Below are 19,452 nucleotides of genomic sequence, written 5' to 3' on the forward strand. Positions count from 1 at the left end.
TGAAGGCAGACGCTTAACGAGACTGAGCCACCCAGGTGCCCCAATAAATAAAATCTTTAAAAAAAAAATTAAAAGCAGGTGTGTGTGTGTCTAATCCCTCTTTGTAGCCATGGAAGATTTCTATCTGGAAAAGACTTTTGCATGCATGATATTATGCAAGAAGACAAACAGCAGCAAGACTGGCAGTGTAGGCCTCTTACAAGTGCACAGATTAGGAAACTAAAGGCTCAGAGAAGTTTTTATTTTTTATTTTTGGAGGGGGAGGGGCGGATGGAGAGAAGCAGACTCCCCGCTGAGCGCGGGCCCCGATGCGGGGCTCCATCCCACGACCCCGAGATCATGACCTGAGTCAAAATCAAGAATTGGACGCTCAACCAACCGAGCCACTCAGGCGCCGCCCCTCAAAGAAGCTTTATTTGTAATTTATATAGCTGGGATTGTGACTTATTTGTGGATCCAGGAAAAGAATTTGGTTGAGCGACCTCCATTAAAGAAAGGAACAGGGGCGCCTGGGTGGCTCAGTCGTTGGGCGTCTGCCTTCGGCTCAGGTCATGATCCCAGGGTCCTGGGATCGAGCCCCGCATCGGGCTCCCTGCTCCGCAGGAAGCCTGCTTCTCCCTCTCCCACTGCCCCTGCTTGTGTTCCCTCTCTCACTGTCTCTCTCTCTGTCAAGAAAGGAATAGACTGGGCGCCCGGGTGGCTCAGTCCTTAAGCGTCTGCCTTTGGCTCAGGTCATGATCCCAGGGTCCTGGGATCGAGTCCCACATCAGGCTCCCTGCCCGGCAGGAAGCCTCTTTCTCCTTCTCCCACTCTCCCTGCTTGTGTTCCTGCTCTCTCTGTCTCTGTCAAATAAATAAATAAAATCTTTAAAAAAAAAAAAAAGACTGAGGGAGAGAGAGGTAAACGAAGGGTATACAAGATGACTATGTCACATATACTAGGAGCAAGTATTATTTGTGAAATGTGTGTGTGTACACACATGCCAGCAAGGTTGTGATGTAAAACCTCTTTCTTTCTGGGGGCCATGGTCAAAGGGACTGGGTCATAGGGCAGGCGGGAGGTCACCCGGCAGAGCGTCGGCACCGCTGGTCGCAGCAGAGGCCGAGACCCAGCAGAGAGGCGCCAGGGCTGGGAGCCAGCCGAGCAGCCGGATCTGAATCTCAGCGGCCCCAGCGTGGGCCCCAGGGAGGCTGGACGGTCCCGCAGAAGCCAGCTGCGGGTTGCGGTGCGGGCTGAGTGCCGGGTTGTCGGTTGTCCGAGAGAGGCGTCCTCTCGGTAGCATTTGTGCGGAGAGGCTGAGAGCGGTGCAGGCCTGGGTCGGGAGCTCTCGTGTGGGATGCCCGCTGCATCAGGGTGAGCCAGCTCTGCCTACCAATCCTGCGGAGCCTAGGGGGTGGTTCTCAAAGTGTGTTCCCAGGGGGGTAACATCAGCATCACCTGGACCCTTGTTAGAGCTGAGAATTCTGAGGTCCCAGCCCAGCCCTCCTGAATCAGAAACTCTGAGGGAAGGCCCAGCAACCTGTGTTTAACAAGCCCTCCGGCTGATTCTGAGGCGTAACATCTGAGAACCATTTTCCTAGCGACGCTGTTTGGCATTCTGTGTTTGGCGTGTCTTAAGAGCGAGGCAGGGTCCCGGCTAAAAACAACCTTGTTGGAAAACAGAAGCGCTGGGTCTCCGATTCGGGCCTTTTGGTATAAATCCAGTGTTCTTTCACAGTCTATGTGGCACATTCATGCACTGCACTCGTGTGTGGGGGAACGCTGGGTTTATCCTTTTTTTTTTTTAATTTATTTTTTTGGGGTTTATCCGTCTTGCTCAGTTGCTTTCCACACTGCTGGACGCGGTCCGCACGGGGTTCATTGGTACGGTACGTTCATACAATCACTTTGAAAATGTTCTCAAGGTGCGTGTGTTTATGAGTGTGCAAACTTGCGCCCATGTATCTGTCCCAGCCTTCTCTCGTTAGACAACGTGCTCCCAGGACAGAGCCCGAATCCTGCCACCCTTGATCTTCACGCTTTCCCTCTGGCAGAGGTTCAGCCGCTACTCAGTATGCAAACACCTGATCGAGCACCTGCCTCTCAAACTCTGGCCACACAGCCCACCCCTGCGTCCCCGTTCCCCAGCGCACTCATGGCCCCTATAACCTTGAGGTAACCTTGATGTGCCTACCAGCACCTGCAGCCCATTTCCTCCCTGCAGGGACTCCTATCTATTACCTAATGAGAGAGGAGCTATGCGTGGGTGCCGGCTCCCCGCACTGAGAACCTTTACCACCCCACTTCCTGTGTTGATTTGTATTGTGCTTTTGGGTCCCTGGTGCCTGAGTGAGCTGTTAACACTCACAACTACTTCCTACTACTGCCTGAAGCTCAGTTTCCACATGTGTGATAATGTGATAAAAATACCTAACACTTACAAGACTCTTCAGAGGAAGGAAGGAAATAATGTGTGTGGATTTCGCACACTGCATGGCACGCAGTGAGTACCTGAGGAGCAGACCGTGAAGAGCGTAGGCAGTTTTCCCCTTGGATAGCCAGATTAAGTGCCTGTCCTTTGCAAAAACAATCCCTGAGAGAAGGTGGTGTGGTCTGGGGGAGAGATCCTCGGGCTCGCTGTCCACGGAGTTGGCTTCCGACCCTCACTCTGCCAATTACTGTCTCTGTTTCTTCATCCCCCCACCCTGCCCCAAAACATGGTCAGGGATGATGCCAATATCTTCCACGCAAGGTGTTTTGAGGATTAAATAGGATTAAATGTGAAATCAAGTTAAATACAAAGTTAAATGTCAAAATTGCAGAGCTTTGTACATCGGTAAATGCCATTGTTCTTCTTTGGTGCCTAGAGAGATGCCCAACACCACCGCCCCCCCCAGGCCGACTCGCTAGGTGGGGACCTATGGAGCTCTGTTCTGAACAGTTAGGAAAAACTCAGAGAAAGAAGACAAGATCTCTGCCCAGATCAGAAGAGAGCATCTCAGGTTAGTGGAAGAACAGGGAAAAAAACCCAACCCATTCCCTGCACCCAGCATTCTGCAGAACAGCTTAATTTTTCTGTGGGATGTGGGAAATGAACTCCAAGACAAGTGATTGTATCTGGTATCCGGAATAAATAGAAATTTAATCTAACCCATGAACCGTGAAGTAAAATTATTGAGAAAATTCACCTGAGCTGGGGCGCCTGGGTGGCTCAGTCGTTAAGCGACTGCCTTCGGCTCAGGTCATGATCCCAGGGTCCTGGGATCGAGCCCCGCATCGGGCTCCCTGCTCAGTGGGAAGCCTGCTTCTCCCTCTCCCACTCCCCCTGCTTGTGTTCCCTCTCTCGCTGTGTCTCTCTCTGTCAAATAAATAAATAAAAAATCTTTAAAAAAAAAAATTCACCTGAGCTAATTGATGCTAAGCAGCTACTCCCAAAGGCAGACACAAGCCCACTCTTGGCAGAACCACCAGCAGTCATTTCGATGAGAAGCCTGGGCAACAATTCAGCCTCAGGTAGGCTGCCTGTGGTGTGCGGATTGGGAAACCACATAGTAGAAATATAAACAAGTGGCACGTTGAAATAAAATTTGGGCTGCATGATCTGGAAGCTCTCCCCCACCCACCCTCTCCCTCCCCCCGCCCCCCCCAGCTGATTATCACACAGGTGGAACCCCTGCTATCTCATCTTTAAAGTCAAGGGATCACAGCCTAGGCATTTACCTCTCTATTGGGGGTGGGGTAGTCTGGCTTTATAGGTTTGAAAGTCACAAGATCATCTTTTCTACCAGAGGCAGTTACTCCCTGAACCTTCTAAGGCAACATTAGAATTCATGGTCAGGAGGTATTTATCCATTTAAGGCAAATTGAGTTGACCATCGAAGGTCAGTGGCTGGGACAAGAGGGCCCTGGGGACCTACAGTATGTCTCAGCATCTGGAGAGACGGGAAGGAACATCTGAATGGGTCCATGGTGCCAGAAGCATCAGGAAGTCAAGGGCCGGGAAAGGAGTTTGGGTGACAGTCACAGGTTCCTCTGCTCCATAAAACCCAGGTCAGCCATTGAGAAGCTCGTAGACAGCTCGCTGCCCAGCACCGTCATAGCCGTAGCCTGCTGCTACACCTAAGAAGTAGTCCTGAGCCTCCTCCCGGACCCCTCTTCTGGGCCTGCAATGCATCAAGGGAAATGGGCAACTGTGAGAGAAGGCTGCAAGAGCAATTCCTAACTTGTCCAGTGCACACTGCAACTGCCTCCTGCCTCCTCCTTCTGCACCCCAACATCATCATCATCATCATCATCACTACCATAATCACACCCTCGTACATTGAGTAATTCTTTCCACATATTTTTTCATGCAACCCTCATTATCTCCTAAACATGCCTAACCATGCACCCTCCCCTCCAGGCACATCAGATCTTCGGTCTACCCAAACCTTTAATGGCCAGCTCATGTCCTACTTCTTCCATGAAGTCTTCCCTGGCCTTTGAGAGCAGTGGGTCTCTAACAGCAGGAAGCAGAGCTCTGTTTTTGGCATTGTCCTGCCAATATTTTCCATCAGGACCAGGATAGATTGAAGAATGGCACGCTTATCTAAGTTGTTACCACAGCGCAGATGACTGAACCAGGATTTCAGAAGTTCCCCTTCATAGGCTGAGATGATGCTCTAGAACCGTCAGAATGAAGTCTGTTAGGCATGGTGTCAAGGGGAGCGGGAGCCCACAGGAAAGAGCATTTTAATCACAGTTATGTACGTATGGAGTCTTGAACAAGGAAGTTCTTATCTTTGTATGTTTTGTCCTAGTCAAATAATATGTGGACCATTAACCAGAAATCACCCAGAGGCTGACAAGGGACCCAGAAATCATGTCCTTTATGAAGGATGACCGAAGACACCCAGAATGTGGATTTTGAAAAGGAGAAGACTAATGGGGATGTGGGATCTGTCTTCAGAAGGTGCTTATTAGACACTCTGGACAGAAGGCGGTGCCAGGACCTCTGGGATGAGTTACAGGGAGACACATTTTGACTCAGCATGAGGAGTAAGTGTCTAATGATTAAATCATCCTACCTTAAACACAATCTCTTGAAAGGAACAAATTTCTTACTCCTAGTGATGTTTGTGCAATAGTGGCTGACCATCTGATGAGGACATAGTGACAAGAATCTTGCATTTGCTGGAGGCAGTGGGGGGGGGGGATGAGGAGGGACTGGTTTATCTTCCAAATTCCCTTCCAATTCCTATATGATTCTGTATGCTATGTTCCTTCCTTTTTTGCAGGGGAGGGGCAGAGGGAGAGGGAGCTTGAGAATCTTAAGCAGGATCCATGCCCAGCTCAGAGCCCGAAGGACACGGGGCTCCATCTCACAACCTTGAGATCATGACTTAAGCTGAAATCAAGAGTCAGATGCTTAACCAACTGAGCCCCCAAGTGCCCCTATATTCCTTCCTAATCAATGTCCTTAGAGTAGCAAAAACTAAGTTGAATGTATCAATGGTTTGGAGGGGCAGGGGTGTTCAGGTGTGGGACTGGAAGAATGGGGAGTGCTTAGCAAGCATGGGACATATGAAACATCGGGGCAGCTTCCTCCTGAACGTTTCAGGACTGGAACTACAGAAGAGGGACTCCTACCCATTGTCCTGAGGTTCTTCCTCCTTGAAAGCCATTGCTGAAGCCAGTGACTGAATGAAGAGGGGAAAGACGGGCCCCGACAGCCCGAACAGAGGCCAAGAACTCCTCAAGTTGTTGAAACCCAAGAAAGCTGTATCTGTTGGGGGTCCAGTGGGGGTTATAAGCAAGGTGTATAAGAGAGAAAGATGGGGGATGAATATGGAGGAAAAGATGAAGGAAGACACTTGAAAGGGGAGAATCCCAGCAAATGGTAATTTGGCTGGAAGGGAAGATGATGACAAGAGCAAAGAAGCATCATGTCCCGTGTGGGTGCCCTGGTGTGCTGTCATTATTTTTATGTTGTTGTGGACCAAGAGAGGCCATGCCCTCTCCTGGAAGAAAAGGCACAGAGAGGGGACATGGAAGGGACAGTGATCAATGCCTACAAAGGGGCTTCTTAAAGGAAGGGGTCCTCAGAGAGGATAGAGTTGAGGGAAAGGAGAGGGTTGCATGAGCCCGTGGGAATGGCAGCCTGGTGTGGAGAAAACACTGAATATGCAGTCAGGAAAGCTGGCTTTGAGGCCCAGCTCTGCCACTGGTTAGCTGTGGGTCCTGGGGATGTTCCTCTCCCATTCTGAACCTCGGGGTCCTCCTGAATAAGACTCTACTCCAGCTGGGTAGTCTCTGATGTTAATAATTAGGTGCCAACCAAGTTCATTTGTAGCTAGAACATCATTCTTTTTTGAGTCAGAAGATGACTCTGTGACTACTTATATTTTTCTGCTGGTAATTTGGGTAATTTCATTTTTGACTTCCAGTAATGTTTTAGTGTTGTTCCCTTTGAAAATTTCTAACCTTTCTCTCCTGAACTTGAGCTGGAAAGGGAAGGGGTTTTGCCCCTGCCTGGGCAAAAGGATGGTAGCAAGTAGGGTGACCAAGTGTCCCCATTTGTCTGGGAGTGAGGGGTTTCCCAGGACAAGGGACTTTCAGTCTGGGGTGAACCGGATGAACGGTCTCCCTAGTGGTGAGAAAGGTGAAGATTTGAAGGTGGCTTGGAGAAGAGGTCCTGGAAGGGCTCTCCTCCTGTTCCCTTTCTATGCGGAGTTTCCCTTGTTGCCCCACCAACTGGTGTGGTGGTTTTCATTATAAGGTACGACTCCCTTTTGGGGAGGTGCAGGTTGGAGAAGCCAGGGGCAGCCTTCACACCGGTCACAAGCCCCATTGAGACAACCATTGCCAGGAAAGAGGCTGAAATGCTTGACTAGCACTGATACTGTGGGGATTTTCCCTTTTTCTTCAAAAAAAAAAAAAAAAAAAAAAAAACAGAAAAGACCCAGTGGAAAAAAAAAATGATGAGCTGCGAGGCAGACAGCGGGTGTTACACAGGCCCAGGAGAGTGCACAGCTCATTTGTTTAAATTTGCAGCTGACGGCTGCCACCTCTCTATAGGCATCACAGAGCCTCTCAACATCAGTCAGTGACCAGTCTGGTTGACATACGGCTACAAGCATGAACTACCCCCTAACCCTGGACATGGACCTTATGAACTACAACCTGGAAGATGTGGTGAGTAGAGACAGCTGGTCGCCCAGGCCCTCCTTGGAATTCTAGATATTCTGTGCCCAGGGCCCAGGGAAGAGGGGCTAGCTGTGGAGTCCCCTCCCACTGTGGATTGGCAGAATCGAGGCAGGCCCAATGGTTCTTGCTTTTTAAGACTGTATTTTCTCATTCCATGGAGGAAGGAGATAAGTAGAGCTGTTGCTTGAAATAGACATTCTTTCGGGGGAATTGGAAGTATGGGTTCCGGTCTGCATCCTCCCTGACTTGCTACGTGACCTGGAACGAGTCACTTTGCCTCTCCATTCTTCAAAAGAAGATCCTCTCCTTATCTCTTCAGGGTGGAATAAGGGCCCAGATGGGAAAATACTTAGGAGGTTTTCTTACTGTTGGGAACCTGGCATTGCTCCAGTATATTTATTCATCTCTTGCTTTACGATTCTATCATTGGGGTACTACATTCTATGTAGGATGGAGAAGTTGAGGCTTTGGTTCTGGCCCTCAAATAGCTTATAGTCTACCCACAAAGGAAAAAAAAAACCCACTCACTGGAAGCTCTTAGACAATAATTATGTGCTGAAGGAATGCAGCATGAGAGCAGGTGGTCAGTAAGGAAGAGGAGCACATACTGGGTCAGAGTCCAGGGGCACAGGGATGCCAAGTTGGTGGGAGAACTCTGTGTTAATCCTAGGAATTTTTTAAAGCATGTTGTGACCCCCTGAAAAGACTGGAATCTCTAGAGATAAGGTATTTTAGATGGGCTAAGAAAATGGTCCCCAGCATCACACTCTGCCACCCACCCAAGTCCCTCCTGTGAACCAGAGTGGTTCAGTTGACCAGGCTCCCAAAGGATGTGTGTAGGGAACAGCTCAACAGAACCCTGGGTCTCCTGTGTACAGGCAGGAGGGGGCTGTTTATGAGGATCTTTTGGGAACTTTTTTCCTCCTTTCCTCCTTTTTCCCCATGGCCAATGGTACTTCTAAGGAAAGGACTTCTCTTTGAGCTGCACTCTGGGCTGGATCATAAAGGATCCAAATCCTTTCTCCTATACTCACTAGCTCTCCTGACCCTAAACTCACCCTGCGATGTTCCCCAACACCTTCTAGCTCCACCGGCTGGAGTCTCTACTAGAACTCTACCAACCATGTTCTCAGACTTGCTTGGAAAATTCTGCCTCTCGCTTGTCCAGATCCCAAAGCTTGGAACTCTAAGTAGAACAAGGGGAGAAGGAGGGGGGAAGAGCTAATTACCCATAGTCCGGCCTTTCAGATCCAATCCCCAGATAAAAGCAGAGCCAGAACCATCCGTCTAATCAGACCTGCTGCCTCACCTGTGGGACCCAACGCAAAATGAAAATGCAGGGCCCCTTCTTCAAAAATTATTAAGAATTTCAAGATAGCAACAGCAGAGCACTAAACCAAGCATGGAGCTCTTCTAAGTGTAGGGTCATGTGCCCATGAAGTTGACCCTGAGAGTAATCACAGAGTCTGGGCAATACCCTAGACCAGACTAAAACTCCACCGCCCTGACAAGGCACCACGAGCCCACCTTGGCTCCCCGTCCTGGCCCCTGACCTCACCTGATTAGGTTAGTGGGTGTTTTCTTCTGCCCACAGCTTCGAGCTGACCACGAGCCCTGACCCAGTTGGATAACATCATAACCAACCCAAGACCTGGCCGGTCCTGGCTTCTGAGAAATCTCAAGAGTTTCCCCTAACTGCATGCCTCACTCCGCTGCGTGACCTACTAGAGACAGGTGGTGGCAGAGGGCAGGGGACAACAGGGCATGTCCCATATATGAAAGAAAACCGGCAGCCCAGGGAGACAGACTTGGCTACTTGTTGCATGTCACAACGCACATAAGTGGTCTTGGGCCAGTCATGCCAGCACGCCCGACCTCCCTTGATCAGAGTCTAGTCGGGAGCCCAGGAGTCCTAGGACGATCCAGGCTCTGGAGTTCTTCTTCCACCAGCTCCCCATGCCTCATCTTGCTCTCCCTTGCTCCCTGTACATGCTCTCTCTCCGGGGCTGTTGCCCCCTCAGGAGCACAGACCCTCTCCCTCCACCCCACTCACTCAGAGCAGGGCTGGGCGCAGTTTTAATAGCGGCCTCAACAGTGTCTTGTGGAACAGAGGCCCTAGGATGGCAGAGTATAAGAAAGGTCTTGCACGTAGTAGCTTCTCAATACGTATTTATTGACTTGTGATGTATTAAAAGTCTTAGCCCATTTCTCTCTGAAGTTAGTCTCGCTTCTATGCTTTTTTACTTCCTATCCCCTTTCTGTCCTTGTCCAAACCAAGTATTGGTTCACTTTCCTAGAAGACAGGGTTTTACACTCTAACGTTAGGTTAAGAACTGAGGGCCCTTGGTCATAGTCAAGTGTTGGTCATCCTGTCTTCCCTTCCACCTCCTGAATTCTAAGATCAACTCTAGCCACTTAAAATGCCCATTTTTAAAAGATGAGCTGCTAATTCCCATGAGTGGAGGATCCAAACAAAAACTCTAGATGGCTAAGCACAAGGAATAAGGAGCCAGGTCCCTGGGGTGGGCATACCAGGGACCCATCCTGCTAGGAAGGCAGATCTAGGCAGACCTAGAAAAGTCTCTGTCCACAGGAACCTTGATCTGGGAGTGCCGAGCCCCGTCTTGACAGCACTGGGGCCTGGGCTGGGGTACCTACAGGGGCTGGGCAGAAACGGCACCTCCAGGCCCACCCTACACACGAGCCTGGAAAGGAAGCTGCTGGAGAGCAGGGCAAATCTGGTCCGGTCCCAGGACCTGGCTCCCCCTAACTCCTCCTCAGTGATGATCCCCCAAAACCATTTCACTGTGATCAGAGCATCACCATCTCATTTCATCAAGAAGGGGTAAGGAAGAGGAACTAAAACCAGGCCGTTTCTGGGCTATGCCTCGGGGGAGGGAAGGAGCCTCCCTCAAAATAGGTGAAAAGTCCCAGAGGCATCCCAGGGGAGAAGGCCCCAACTGGGGGGTGACCTGAGGGGTGAGAGATGAGGGAGAGACCCAGGGCCAGCCTGGGGAGAGGTCAGTGTTGAGGTGAATCTGGGCTCGGGCGTATAGACCACAGTGTCCATCAGGAATTCTTGCCTTCCTTAAGGACACAGATCCCATCCCTCTGGCAGAATGTCATAAAAAGTGGCCGTGGATAAGGTGCTGAGAATCAAGAGACAAGACTGAGTAGTCTTTCAGGAATGACAGGACGAAATATTTCAAGTAGGTTCGCTCCTGAAGGGGGGAGGGGGAGCAAGGGGGTGATGTGACAAGTGGCAAGCCGGAGTCTCAGACGGTCTTTTGGGAGTGTGGACCCTCAAAAGGAAGAGTGGGGTTACGGACACAGACCCCCATTTGCGCCCTTAGCCCAGTCTCAATCCTCCAGATGCCCTCCCCCCTCAAGCCCCTGAGGGCTGGAAGGAGAGCCTGCCCGGCTGGCCCCATTCACAGCTCCTGACTCTTGGTTGGGAATGTCCAGACAGGGACCTGAAAGGAGCTGGAGCCTGCGTGTGCTCCCTATGGCCAGAGCAACGACCTGCATCTGTGTGCAGAGGCCTCCTACAGCCAGGATGACTCAGGCCCCTGGAGTCCTGGGGTTCTGGCTGGATGAGCTCCACACTCAGCAGCCCTGCCTTCTCCTGGCGGCTGAGCCGCAAGGTCAGTCTGGGGCATTCTCTGGCTACGCCACAGATGAGCTAGGGAAACAAAGCTCCCACGCAGGTGCTGAGCTCGATGAATTTCATGCTGAGAACCTGCTCAGCCCTGGGCAGAGCGTGACCGCCAGAGAATCGGAGCATCTGGGAGCTGTGCGTGAGGGGCATTTGAGGGCAGGGCCCAGCCTCCTGTCCAGGGCAGGAATCCCTCGCCACACACCTGAGCTCAGACATTCCTCTTCCTCCCAGCGGCCCCCCAACCCCCTGTTGGAGAGTTCTGCCTGGGAGAAGGTTCTTTCTCCTTTGATGGAAACACCCCGTGCCCCAACCTCTGCCCATTCCTCCCAGTCTGCCCTCTAGGGCTTCCCGGTAAGCCGTCCTGCCCTCTTGCCCACGGTAGCTCTTCTAGTCCTCAAAGAAGGCAGCTCTCTTGGACTCCAGTCTTCTTCTGCCTAGACTCCTCGCGCCAGGACCTGAAAACTTCCTCCCAGGGTGGGGATTTCCAGACCCCTCAGCAAACTGGTCACCCTTGTCCAGACCAAACAAACCGGGGTGGTGTCAGCTGCCCACCTACAGGTTTCTGTTCACCTAGGGTAGGGTGACAGTAGCCACGTCACCCTGTGACTCATCTGAAGCTGGCGATCAACACATTCTCAGGTCTTTTTCTCATCAACTGTCGGTAAGCCAGGTCTTCCCTAACTTGTCCCCAGATGGTTGAAATTTTAAACGCTGGTCTCGGTCTCTCCGTTGTTCCCTACCAATTCCATCTGGTCAGTTTGGGCCTCTAGTTCCAGGCTGTGGAGAACTCTGCATTGTGGAGTGCTCCCCAGCCGTGTCACCCGAGATGGGGTGGAGAGGATCGAAGAGGAGGGAGTCCAGGGCAGGCCCCCGAGGAATGCCCCTGTCAGCCCCGTCCCACCTGCTCACACGGAACCCGGTTTGCTGGTCTTCCCACTGGCCAGTGCAGGCCTGTGAGGCCCTGGTCCCCCGCCCCCCGCCCATCCTCTCTCCTCCTCAATACCGGGACCCGGAATGTTCTCCTTCTCCTGCCCTATCCCCAGTGCTCACAGCAATCTTCCACCTAGATTCCTGGCTCAGCGCTCAGCTGCATCCCACTCGTGTTTGCTTGCTTTCTTTGGGTAACGAGTCCCTGGCTTCTGTGCATGCTCTTCTCTGCTGGGTACCTGCCTAGGCCGCATGCTGTCGTGACTCGACCTGGGCACGTGGCTGTGTCTATACTGGGTGCCATCAGAGCAGGTGTGTGCATGAGGGCCTTGGGCCCCTGAGGCTTTTGATGTCAAAGAATGAGTAAGCACTCGGCCAGATCGTCGGCACTGAGCTCCCTGTGGGTACGAGTCTTGGAGGGGTCCCTTTTGCGCCCCACTCCCCACGCTATAGAGGATTCATGATCCCTCCACTTCCCACCAGAGCAGAACTAACCTTGCTTCACTCCCTCCCTCCACGGGCTGGGGAGGGGTGGAGTGACTGACCCCCTAGGTATGGGAAGTGGCTTTGACATGTACCACTCCCAGGCCCCCAAAATGTCTGTTTGACACCTCCTGCTGAGACGTACTCACAGCTCCCGGCACCCCTGAAACCAGCTTCCTCCCGTGTCCCCCTCCCTGCCTGAGCGCTTTGCCAAACAAATATGTCTTGGCAAGGAGGGAAAGATCGTTCCCCCTCAACCGTCTTCTAAAGCTGGGTTCTCAGGCGATGGGGCTTCAAGGGTCCTGGGGGCATATCCCACTGTGCTGACTTTAAATGAGCGATAAACCAATCAGCCTGGATGGTTTAGAGGGTCAGGACCTGAGTGGCTCTCATAAAGGGCCTTCGGGGCCAGATGGGCTGGCGGTACCTAAGCCCTCCACACAGTGGGACAGCCAGACTCCTCCCAGAGGCAGGTGGAGTCCAGCCCCACTGACGGCACCCGGCCCCTGCATCTCTTCACCCTGGGTCTGAATTGCTTTGCTCCACATGGAGACTACTCATCTCACTGTTTCCCCATTTACCTCCTGCTGAATTCCAACATGAGTCAAACGACGGTATTGGACATCGCTCCCAATATGGTGAGAGAACCCCAGACAGGCTCTAGGCTGTCAAGGGCATTGGGAGGAGGCAGGAACCAAAGAAGGGGGAAAGGAGTGTCTGAGTCTCCGCAGGGGCCCAGAGAGGGACTTGCCTAAGGTGTCAGAATACAAGGGCGTCTGGCGTCTCTGGGAACCTGCCCTCAGAGCTGCTGGGCACGCATCTGTTGCATGTCTGTCATGCGTGAAACACATGGCCTTGTCAGGGGGACACAAAGGGCTAGCCTTCAGGAGCTCGCCATCTAGTGAGGAAATGCACATGGCAAGGCCCAGTGCCGTAATAAAGACTCGCAGACCCCGCAGACTGTGAGAATCTCCTCCCAAGCTAGGAGGGAGGTGGGGGGGTGGGGCTGAGTGGGACCTTGAAGGAAGCGTAGACATTAGCCAGGCAATCACGGGGAGAAAGGAGTGCTCTGCACAAGGCAGAGTTGGAGCAAAGATTCCGAGACAAGGGTGCATTGGGGTGTTGGGGGCAGGCAGCCAGTAGAATGATGACCCTGGAGGACAGGGTGCCTAAAGCAATAAAGTAGAAGATGAGGTTTGAAAAGTCAGGGGGCTATCTCGTAGACATTTCAAGCCCCCCGTAGGGGAGTGCAGACCTCACCCTGCCAGTCCATGGTTTTCAAATGAAAGCCGAGTTGTTTTTCTTAAACAAGAGCTTAGGTGTGAAACACCACAGGAGACAAGAGTGGAGAAGTCTGGTTTGAAGGCAAGGAGAGGAGCCGAGGCCCCAGGAAACCCTGCGAAGAGAGTCCAGGGGATCGTGCTGTGTGGAGTGCCCCGCAATCGGGTCTGAAATGCAGCGCTGTGTGTTAACCTTCTTTCCCTAAGACAACATGCAGACAAACCTTTCTTTCTGTGAACTGCATTGTATTCTATTGCGTGAATGTGCTGGGATTGGCTTACTCCAATCTTCTATTGATTAATTTTATCGCACAACTTCTTCTTGTAATTGGCTTTGCTATTAAATGTGAAATTGGGTGGGTGGGTGGGGGTAAAGATGAGAAGAAAACCCGTGCTTACAGGTAATGGGGAACCAATGAAGGACTTTACGCAGGACACTGATGGGATCTGGGACCATCACAGAAAATCCCTCCTGTGTGTAGGGGATGGACAAAGGTGGAGAAGTTGCTGGAATGGGGCCATGGAGAGACGGTAGTCCTGGGCAGTAGGGTGAAGGAGGGCTGGACTGAGGCTATGGTGGAGGGACGCTGGGGTGGGGGAGGCAGATGGCTGGGTCATCGCACAAATGTAACCCCCACCCCCTTCTCCGACACCCACTTGTCCCTGGGACCAGAAGGAAAGACACAGGCTGGAGAATGGGTCTGCCCACTGAGAGTGAATGTGTAACCCGCAACCGGGGTCCCTGGGTGGCAATGCAACCACCCCCCTGTTTGTGCAAGCCCCTCGTTCTCCTGGAAGAAGGGCAGCGTGAGACCAGCTAGAGCTTCTGTGCAGAGTATCCTTTCCCATCCTCTCCCTCCCTGGGGCTCATCATTTATACAAGTGTCTTTTTCAACCCACAGAAGTTGGTTATAATTGGTTTTGAAACCGTGGGGAGGGGTCTGGTGGAGGGTGGAGGGGGAGAGCGGGGCTGGGAAGTGAGGAGGAGCAGGTGCAGAGGGACAGCTGTGAGTGAAAGGTATGAAAACAGATACCATGTCTTCCTTTGTGGTTAGCTGGGTAAACAACCTGAGCGCCGGTGGCGAGGGGCGGGGCGGGGAGGAGGAGGAGGAGGCTGAGGAGGAGGAGCTTCCGGAGACAAAGTGGGCATAGCACCTTCTCTTGGAAGAGCGCCACCCCTTCCTCACTTGCTTCTGAGGCAGGGAAGGAAGCAGAGGAGGGAGGCGGCCGGTGATGGGAAGTAGCAGGGAGGGAACCCCAGACGAAACTGCGTAGTGGTGGAAGGATGGGCTCTGGAGGTGGATGGACGTGGGTTCAAAGGCACCCGACCGTTAGCAAGACACATGGGTAGGATAGGAATATCCCATACCCGAGCTCGTTGCGCACATTAAACAAACCAGGAGGCTGTTACTACCATTTCAGGGATAATGAAGACATTTAGGAATAGGGAGACACCCCAAGAGGAAGCCGGGGGGCCACCCCAGCAGCCACCCCCTCAGCAGGATCTTAGGCTTTAGTGCCCACTGCTCTGTTCAGAACGGGACCACATGGCTCCCTGCCCCAACCAGATCCATTCCCCAAACTGAAGCTCTGATTCCAGCCCGGGGGCCCACAGCCTTCCGTGTTTAGGAGGACACCTAAACAGAGTAACTTACAGGTGCGTGGCCCTTCAGAGAAGCCTCTCCCCACTCTATACGCCATGTGTCTCCTTCCATCTTCGTCAGGACCCTGCAAGGCATTAGTCCCTTTTACAGACCAAAACTGAAGTGGGAAAAGGCAAAGTGATTGGTTCGTGGACACCCAAGGGGGGATTGGGATTTGGTCGGTGGGACGTACTGGGAGCACAGGGACAAAAGCGGCATGGGGGGGTGGGGGGACAGGGGAGTCAGGGTCCCTGTGTGAGGGGCAGAGACGGGTCCTCAGCCCCCCGCCCTGCTGTCTCCCCGCCCTCGCAGTACAGGGAACTCGGCAACTACAGTGACAGCACCGAGAGCCCCACGGTGGAAAATCACCTCTGCTCCACGGTCGAGGGGCCCCTCCTGACCTCCTTCAAGGCTGTGTTCATGCCGGTGGCCTACGGCTTCATCTTCCTCCTGGGTATGATGGGCAACATCCTGGTGCTGGTGATCCTGGAGCGACACCGGCACACGCGTAGCTCCACCGAGACCTTCCTGTTCCACCTGGCCGTGGCCGACCTCCTGCTGGTCTGCATCCTGCCCTTCGCCGTGGTCGAGGGCTCTGTGGGCTGGCTCCTGGGCACTTTCCTCTGCAAAGCTGTGATCGCTCTGCACAAGATCAACTTCTACTGCAGCAGCCTGCTCCTGGCCTGCATCGCCGTGGACCGCTACCTGGCCATCGTGCACGCCGTCCACGCCTACCGCCACCGCCGCCTGCTGTCCGTCCACATCACCTGTGCCGCCATCTGGCTGGCGGGCTGCTGCTTCGCCTTGCCGGAGATCCTCTTCGCCAAAGTCAGCCAGCCCCACCACAACGACTCGCTGCCGCGCTGTACCTTCTCCCAGGAGAGCCAGGCCGAAACCAAGGCCTGGTTCACCTCCCGCTTCCTCTACCACGTCGGGGGCTTCCTGCTGCCCATGCTGGTGATGGGCTGGTGCTACATCGGCGTGGTGCACCGGCTGCGCCAGGCCCAGCGGCGCCCGCAGAGGCAGAAGGCGGTCAGGGTGGCCATCCTGGTGACGAGCGTCTTCTTCCTCTGTTGGTCACCCTACCACATCGTCATCTTCCTGGACACCCTGGCGAGGCTGAAGACCGTGGGCTACGGCTGCGAGCTGAACGGCTACCTCTCCGTGGCCATCACCATGAGTGAGTTCCTGGGCCTGGCGCACTGCTGTCTCAATCCCATGCTCTACACTTTCGCAGGCGTGAAGTTCCGGAGCGACCTGTCGCGCCTTCTGACCAAGCTGGGCTGTGCCGGCCCGGCGTCCCTTTGCCAGTTGTTCCCTACTTGGCGCAAGAGCAGTCTCTCTGAGTCAGAGAATGCCACTTCCCTCACCACCTTCTAGGTCCCAGCCCCCTCTGTTTCTGCTTTCCTTGGGGGATGCGGTGTCGCTGGAACCCCTTCCAGCAGGAGCTGGGATCCTAAGAGCTCGCCTTGGCCGATACCCTCATTCGGGGCAGCTAGAGCCACGCCCTCTTTCCAGGACATTCCTGCCTGCTCTTCTTCCAGCCCCCGGGGCTAAGCTGCAATCCAGGGAAGGGAAGCAGCCGGGAGGCAAAGCAAAGGATGCCTGTGCCCATCTGTATCCCCTTCTTTCATCTTCACCGTTGGAAGCGCAAGAAACAACTTTTACTTCTGCCCCTGCCAATTGGGAAAGTCAGTCCCCTCCCAGAATGCACTCCGTCATCTTATGGACCACAGGCCTCCACAACTACCCACCTGTCCTCTCACCCCTCCTGCCGAAAGAAGCTAGAGACTGAGCACCAGGGGAGAGGTGGAGGTCAAGGCTGAGGGAAGGCCAGCTGGCAAAAGAATGCGGCCTTAACATCTCGGTCCCTAACAAACACAGACATCCTGCCAGGCTACCAGCCCTACATCTTGACCGAGCAGGAAACTCCGACTGACCCAATCCGGGAAGCTGCTCCCGGCTCTGACCAGAGTGGCACCAGGCCCTGGGAGGTCTGCGGACTGAGGGCAGACTCCAGGCACCCTCAGAGATCAGCCAGCGTCCTAGGGAAGAACTAAGGAAAGTTCTTCCAGCAGAGGAAAGCCACTGAAAGAAAAGATTCTCCTTCCTCAGCCTCAAGGAGGGACAAGGAGAGACCAAAGCCAGCTGTCTCCTCTGCCCAGGGCGGAGAGGTCCCAGTATGGGCCAGGGGCAGTCGGGTCTAGAGCTCTGGTAGGTCTGAGCACTGATAAGGAAGGAGGCAGACTGTTCCTTCCTGCCCCCCTCTCTGCAAGCCACACAACCAGGAGAAACTCGGGCAGCAGAGGGGCCCCAGTCATACAGAGGGAGCACTTCGCCAAGAGTCAGAACAGAGATGTAGACCCCCAGAGAAGAATGACAGACTGGAAAGGGCCTCTGGGGGTCATCTCATCCAGCCCCCTGCCTGCGGGCCAGACCCAGAGCTTGCCACCTCTCTGGGCCTCAGCAAGAGCCACGAGGCATCCCCCTCAGGCCAGGCAGGGTGAGAAGCAGGGAAGTCCCCGAGCCCCAGGAAGCCGAGCCCTGCCCCTGAGAGGATACCACTCAGATGGAACCAGAGGAAGCCACTCCGTGCCTGCCTGCCTGCCCACCTTCCCCGGGGAGGGCTCTCCCGCCCCCGCTCTGGCTAGGGTGGGAGGTCCGGGACCCCTGCCCTTGCTGAGGGCACATCTGGGGGGCCCAGTCCCCCTCAAGGGCAGCCAGCCAAGCCCCCTAGGCGGCCCCCATGGTGGAAATCAGAGCTGTGACCCGGGGGAGGAGGGGGAGACCGTCTCCTTACCGTGGAACACTGGGAAAGCCCCGGGGTCCCCCTTTTTCCTCCCAGCGTCCAACAGTAAGCTGGGCAGTGGAGTAGCCAGACACGGAAGCAAAAAAGGCAAGAGGTTGGATTTTTAATTTTCTCTTTTTAATAAAAAGGCACCTATAAAACAGGTCAATACAATACAGGCAGCACAGAGACCCCCGGAACAAGCCTAAAAATTGTTTCAAAATAAAAACCAAGAAGATGTCTTCACATATTGTATTTATATATTTATATTTATATATATATATTTATATAATGGTACAAAATGGCTGGGGGTATGGCCATGGATGGAGGGACGTAGGCTGGCCTGTGGAGTTCACCTTGGAAAGCTAGTCTGGTGGCGGAGATGGGGCAAGAGGAGAACGGGGAGGACACTGGGCCCTTTGCGGTCTGACCCCTCTCTCTTCTGGGCAGGAAACACTTAAGAGTCAGTTTGGGGAGTCTTGGGTCAGGGGCGGGGGGGGCTCATGGGCCCAGGGCCCAGGTTGAGGCAGGGTGGGCAAAGCGCCTGGCAGGATGGAAGGCGGGTGGCCCCCAAACACAGGTGGTGGGGCCCTGGCCCCGGGGGCCCCAGGGAGGTGCTGGGGGAGGCAGGAGCCTGCAGCCAGCCAGCCCCAGAGGAAGCGCTTGACCTGGCTGACGGTGGACTGAGGACAGCACCAGACTGGGAAAAGTGGGGCAAATTCCCTTTGTATCACAGCTGCCAATGTTAAGGCCAGACCCTGCAGATCAGGAAGGCTGGGGACGGGGCCATGGCAGAAGACACCTTGTCTAGAAATGGCCCTTGGCCCTGGAGGCAGGGCGCAGAGGCCAGGGAACTGCCCTGCCACCTCACGAGGCAGGAAAGGAAGTGAGAAAAGGAGAAGTGTTTTACTCCTGGGGCCAAGGGGGCAAAACACTGAGTCTGTATGGCTTCAGCTCTGACCAGAGGCAGGTGGGGAGTTCTGGGAAAGAGCAGGGCAAGCGAGGGGGTCGGCAGTGGCTGCACCCGGGCCTGGGCAGGGACAGAGCCCTGAGCCCCGGGCAGTGGGACCTTGCCGGTGAGTGGGCAGGTAGGATGCCCCGTGCTTCTCCATCACTTTCTCTACTCCATCCTCAAAGGGTGGAGGCCGGAGGGAGACAGATCTACTCAGCCAAGCCCTCTTCCTTCCGCCTTTGGTGAGAAGTGGGTAGCAGTGCCTGGAAAAGTCAGGGCCCGGGGGGTTCCCTGGACCATCCGGGCTGCGGTGCGGCGCCTCCCTGACTCCGCTCAAGGGGCCACACAGCCTCCACCTCTTCCTCCTTTCCGTCATCCCACACTGGGGACGCAGGACTTCAAGTTCTGGCTAAGGCGTAGCAGCAGGGGACGCCAGACATCCATAGCCGGGAAGCCAGGGCCCCGGGTCACGGGTCACCCGCGTGGGGCGAGCACGCATGCCCGAGCACACATTCTCCTGCATTCATTCAGCGGCAGACAGGCTGCTGCTCTGGGGG

The 19,452-nt window shown here is 54.1% G+C and overlaps 1 protein-coding gene across 2 annotated transcripts; it reads left to right on the forward strand.

The window, feature by feature from the left end:
• The first annotated feature begins 7,095 nt into the window (after window positions 1-7,095).
• CXCR5 (C-X-C motif chemokine receptor 5) lies at window positions 7,096-16,535 on the forward strand. 2 transcript variants are annotated; one of them, XM_032427735.1, is made up of 3 exons: window positions 7,096-7,152; window positions 12,302-12,310; window positions 15,468-16,535. In XM_032427735.1, exons 1-3 carry the CDS (start codon window positions 7,096-7,098, stop codon window positions 16,533-16,535), a joined length of 1,134 nt encoding a protein of 377 aa, XP_032283626.1. The 2 variants fall into 2 exon arrangements, with proteins under 2 accessions (XP_032283626.1, XP_032283627.1); XM_032427736.1 differs by lacking the exon at window positions 12,302-12,310.
• The last annotated feature ends 2,917 nt before the right edge of the window (window positions 16,536-19,452 follow it).

The sequence above is a fragment of the Phoca vitulina genome, unplaced genomic scaffold (genome assembly GCF_004348235.1).
Source record: "Phoca vitulina isolate PV1807 unplaced genomic scaffold, GSC_HSeal_1.0 scaffold38, whole genome shotgun sequence".
In the NCBI taxonomy this organism is placed as follows: Eukaryota; Metazoa; Chordata; class Mammalia; order Carnivora; family Phocidae; genus Phoca; species Phoca vitulina.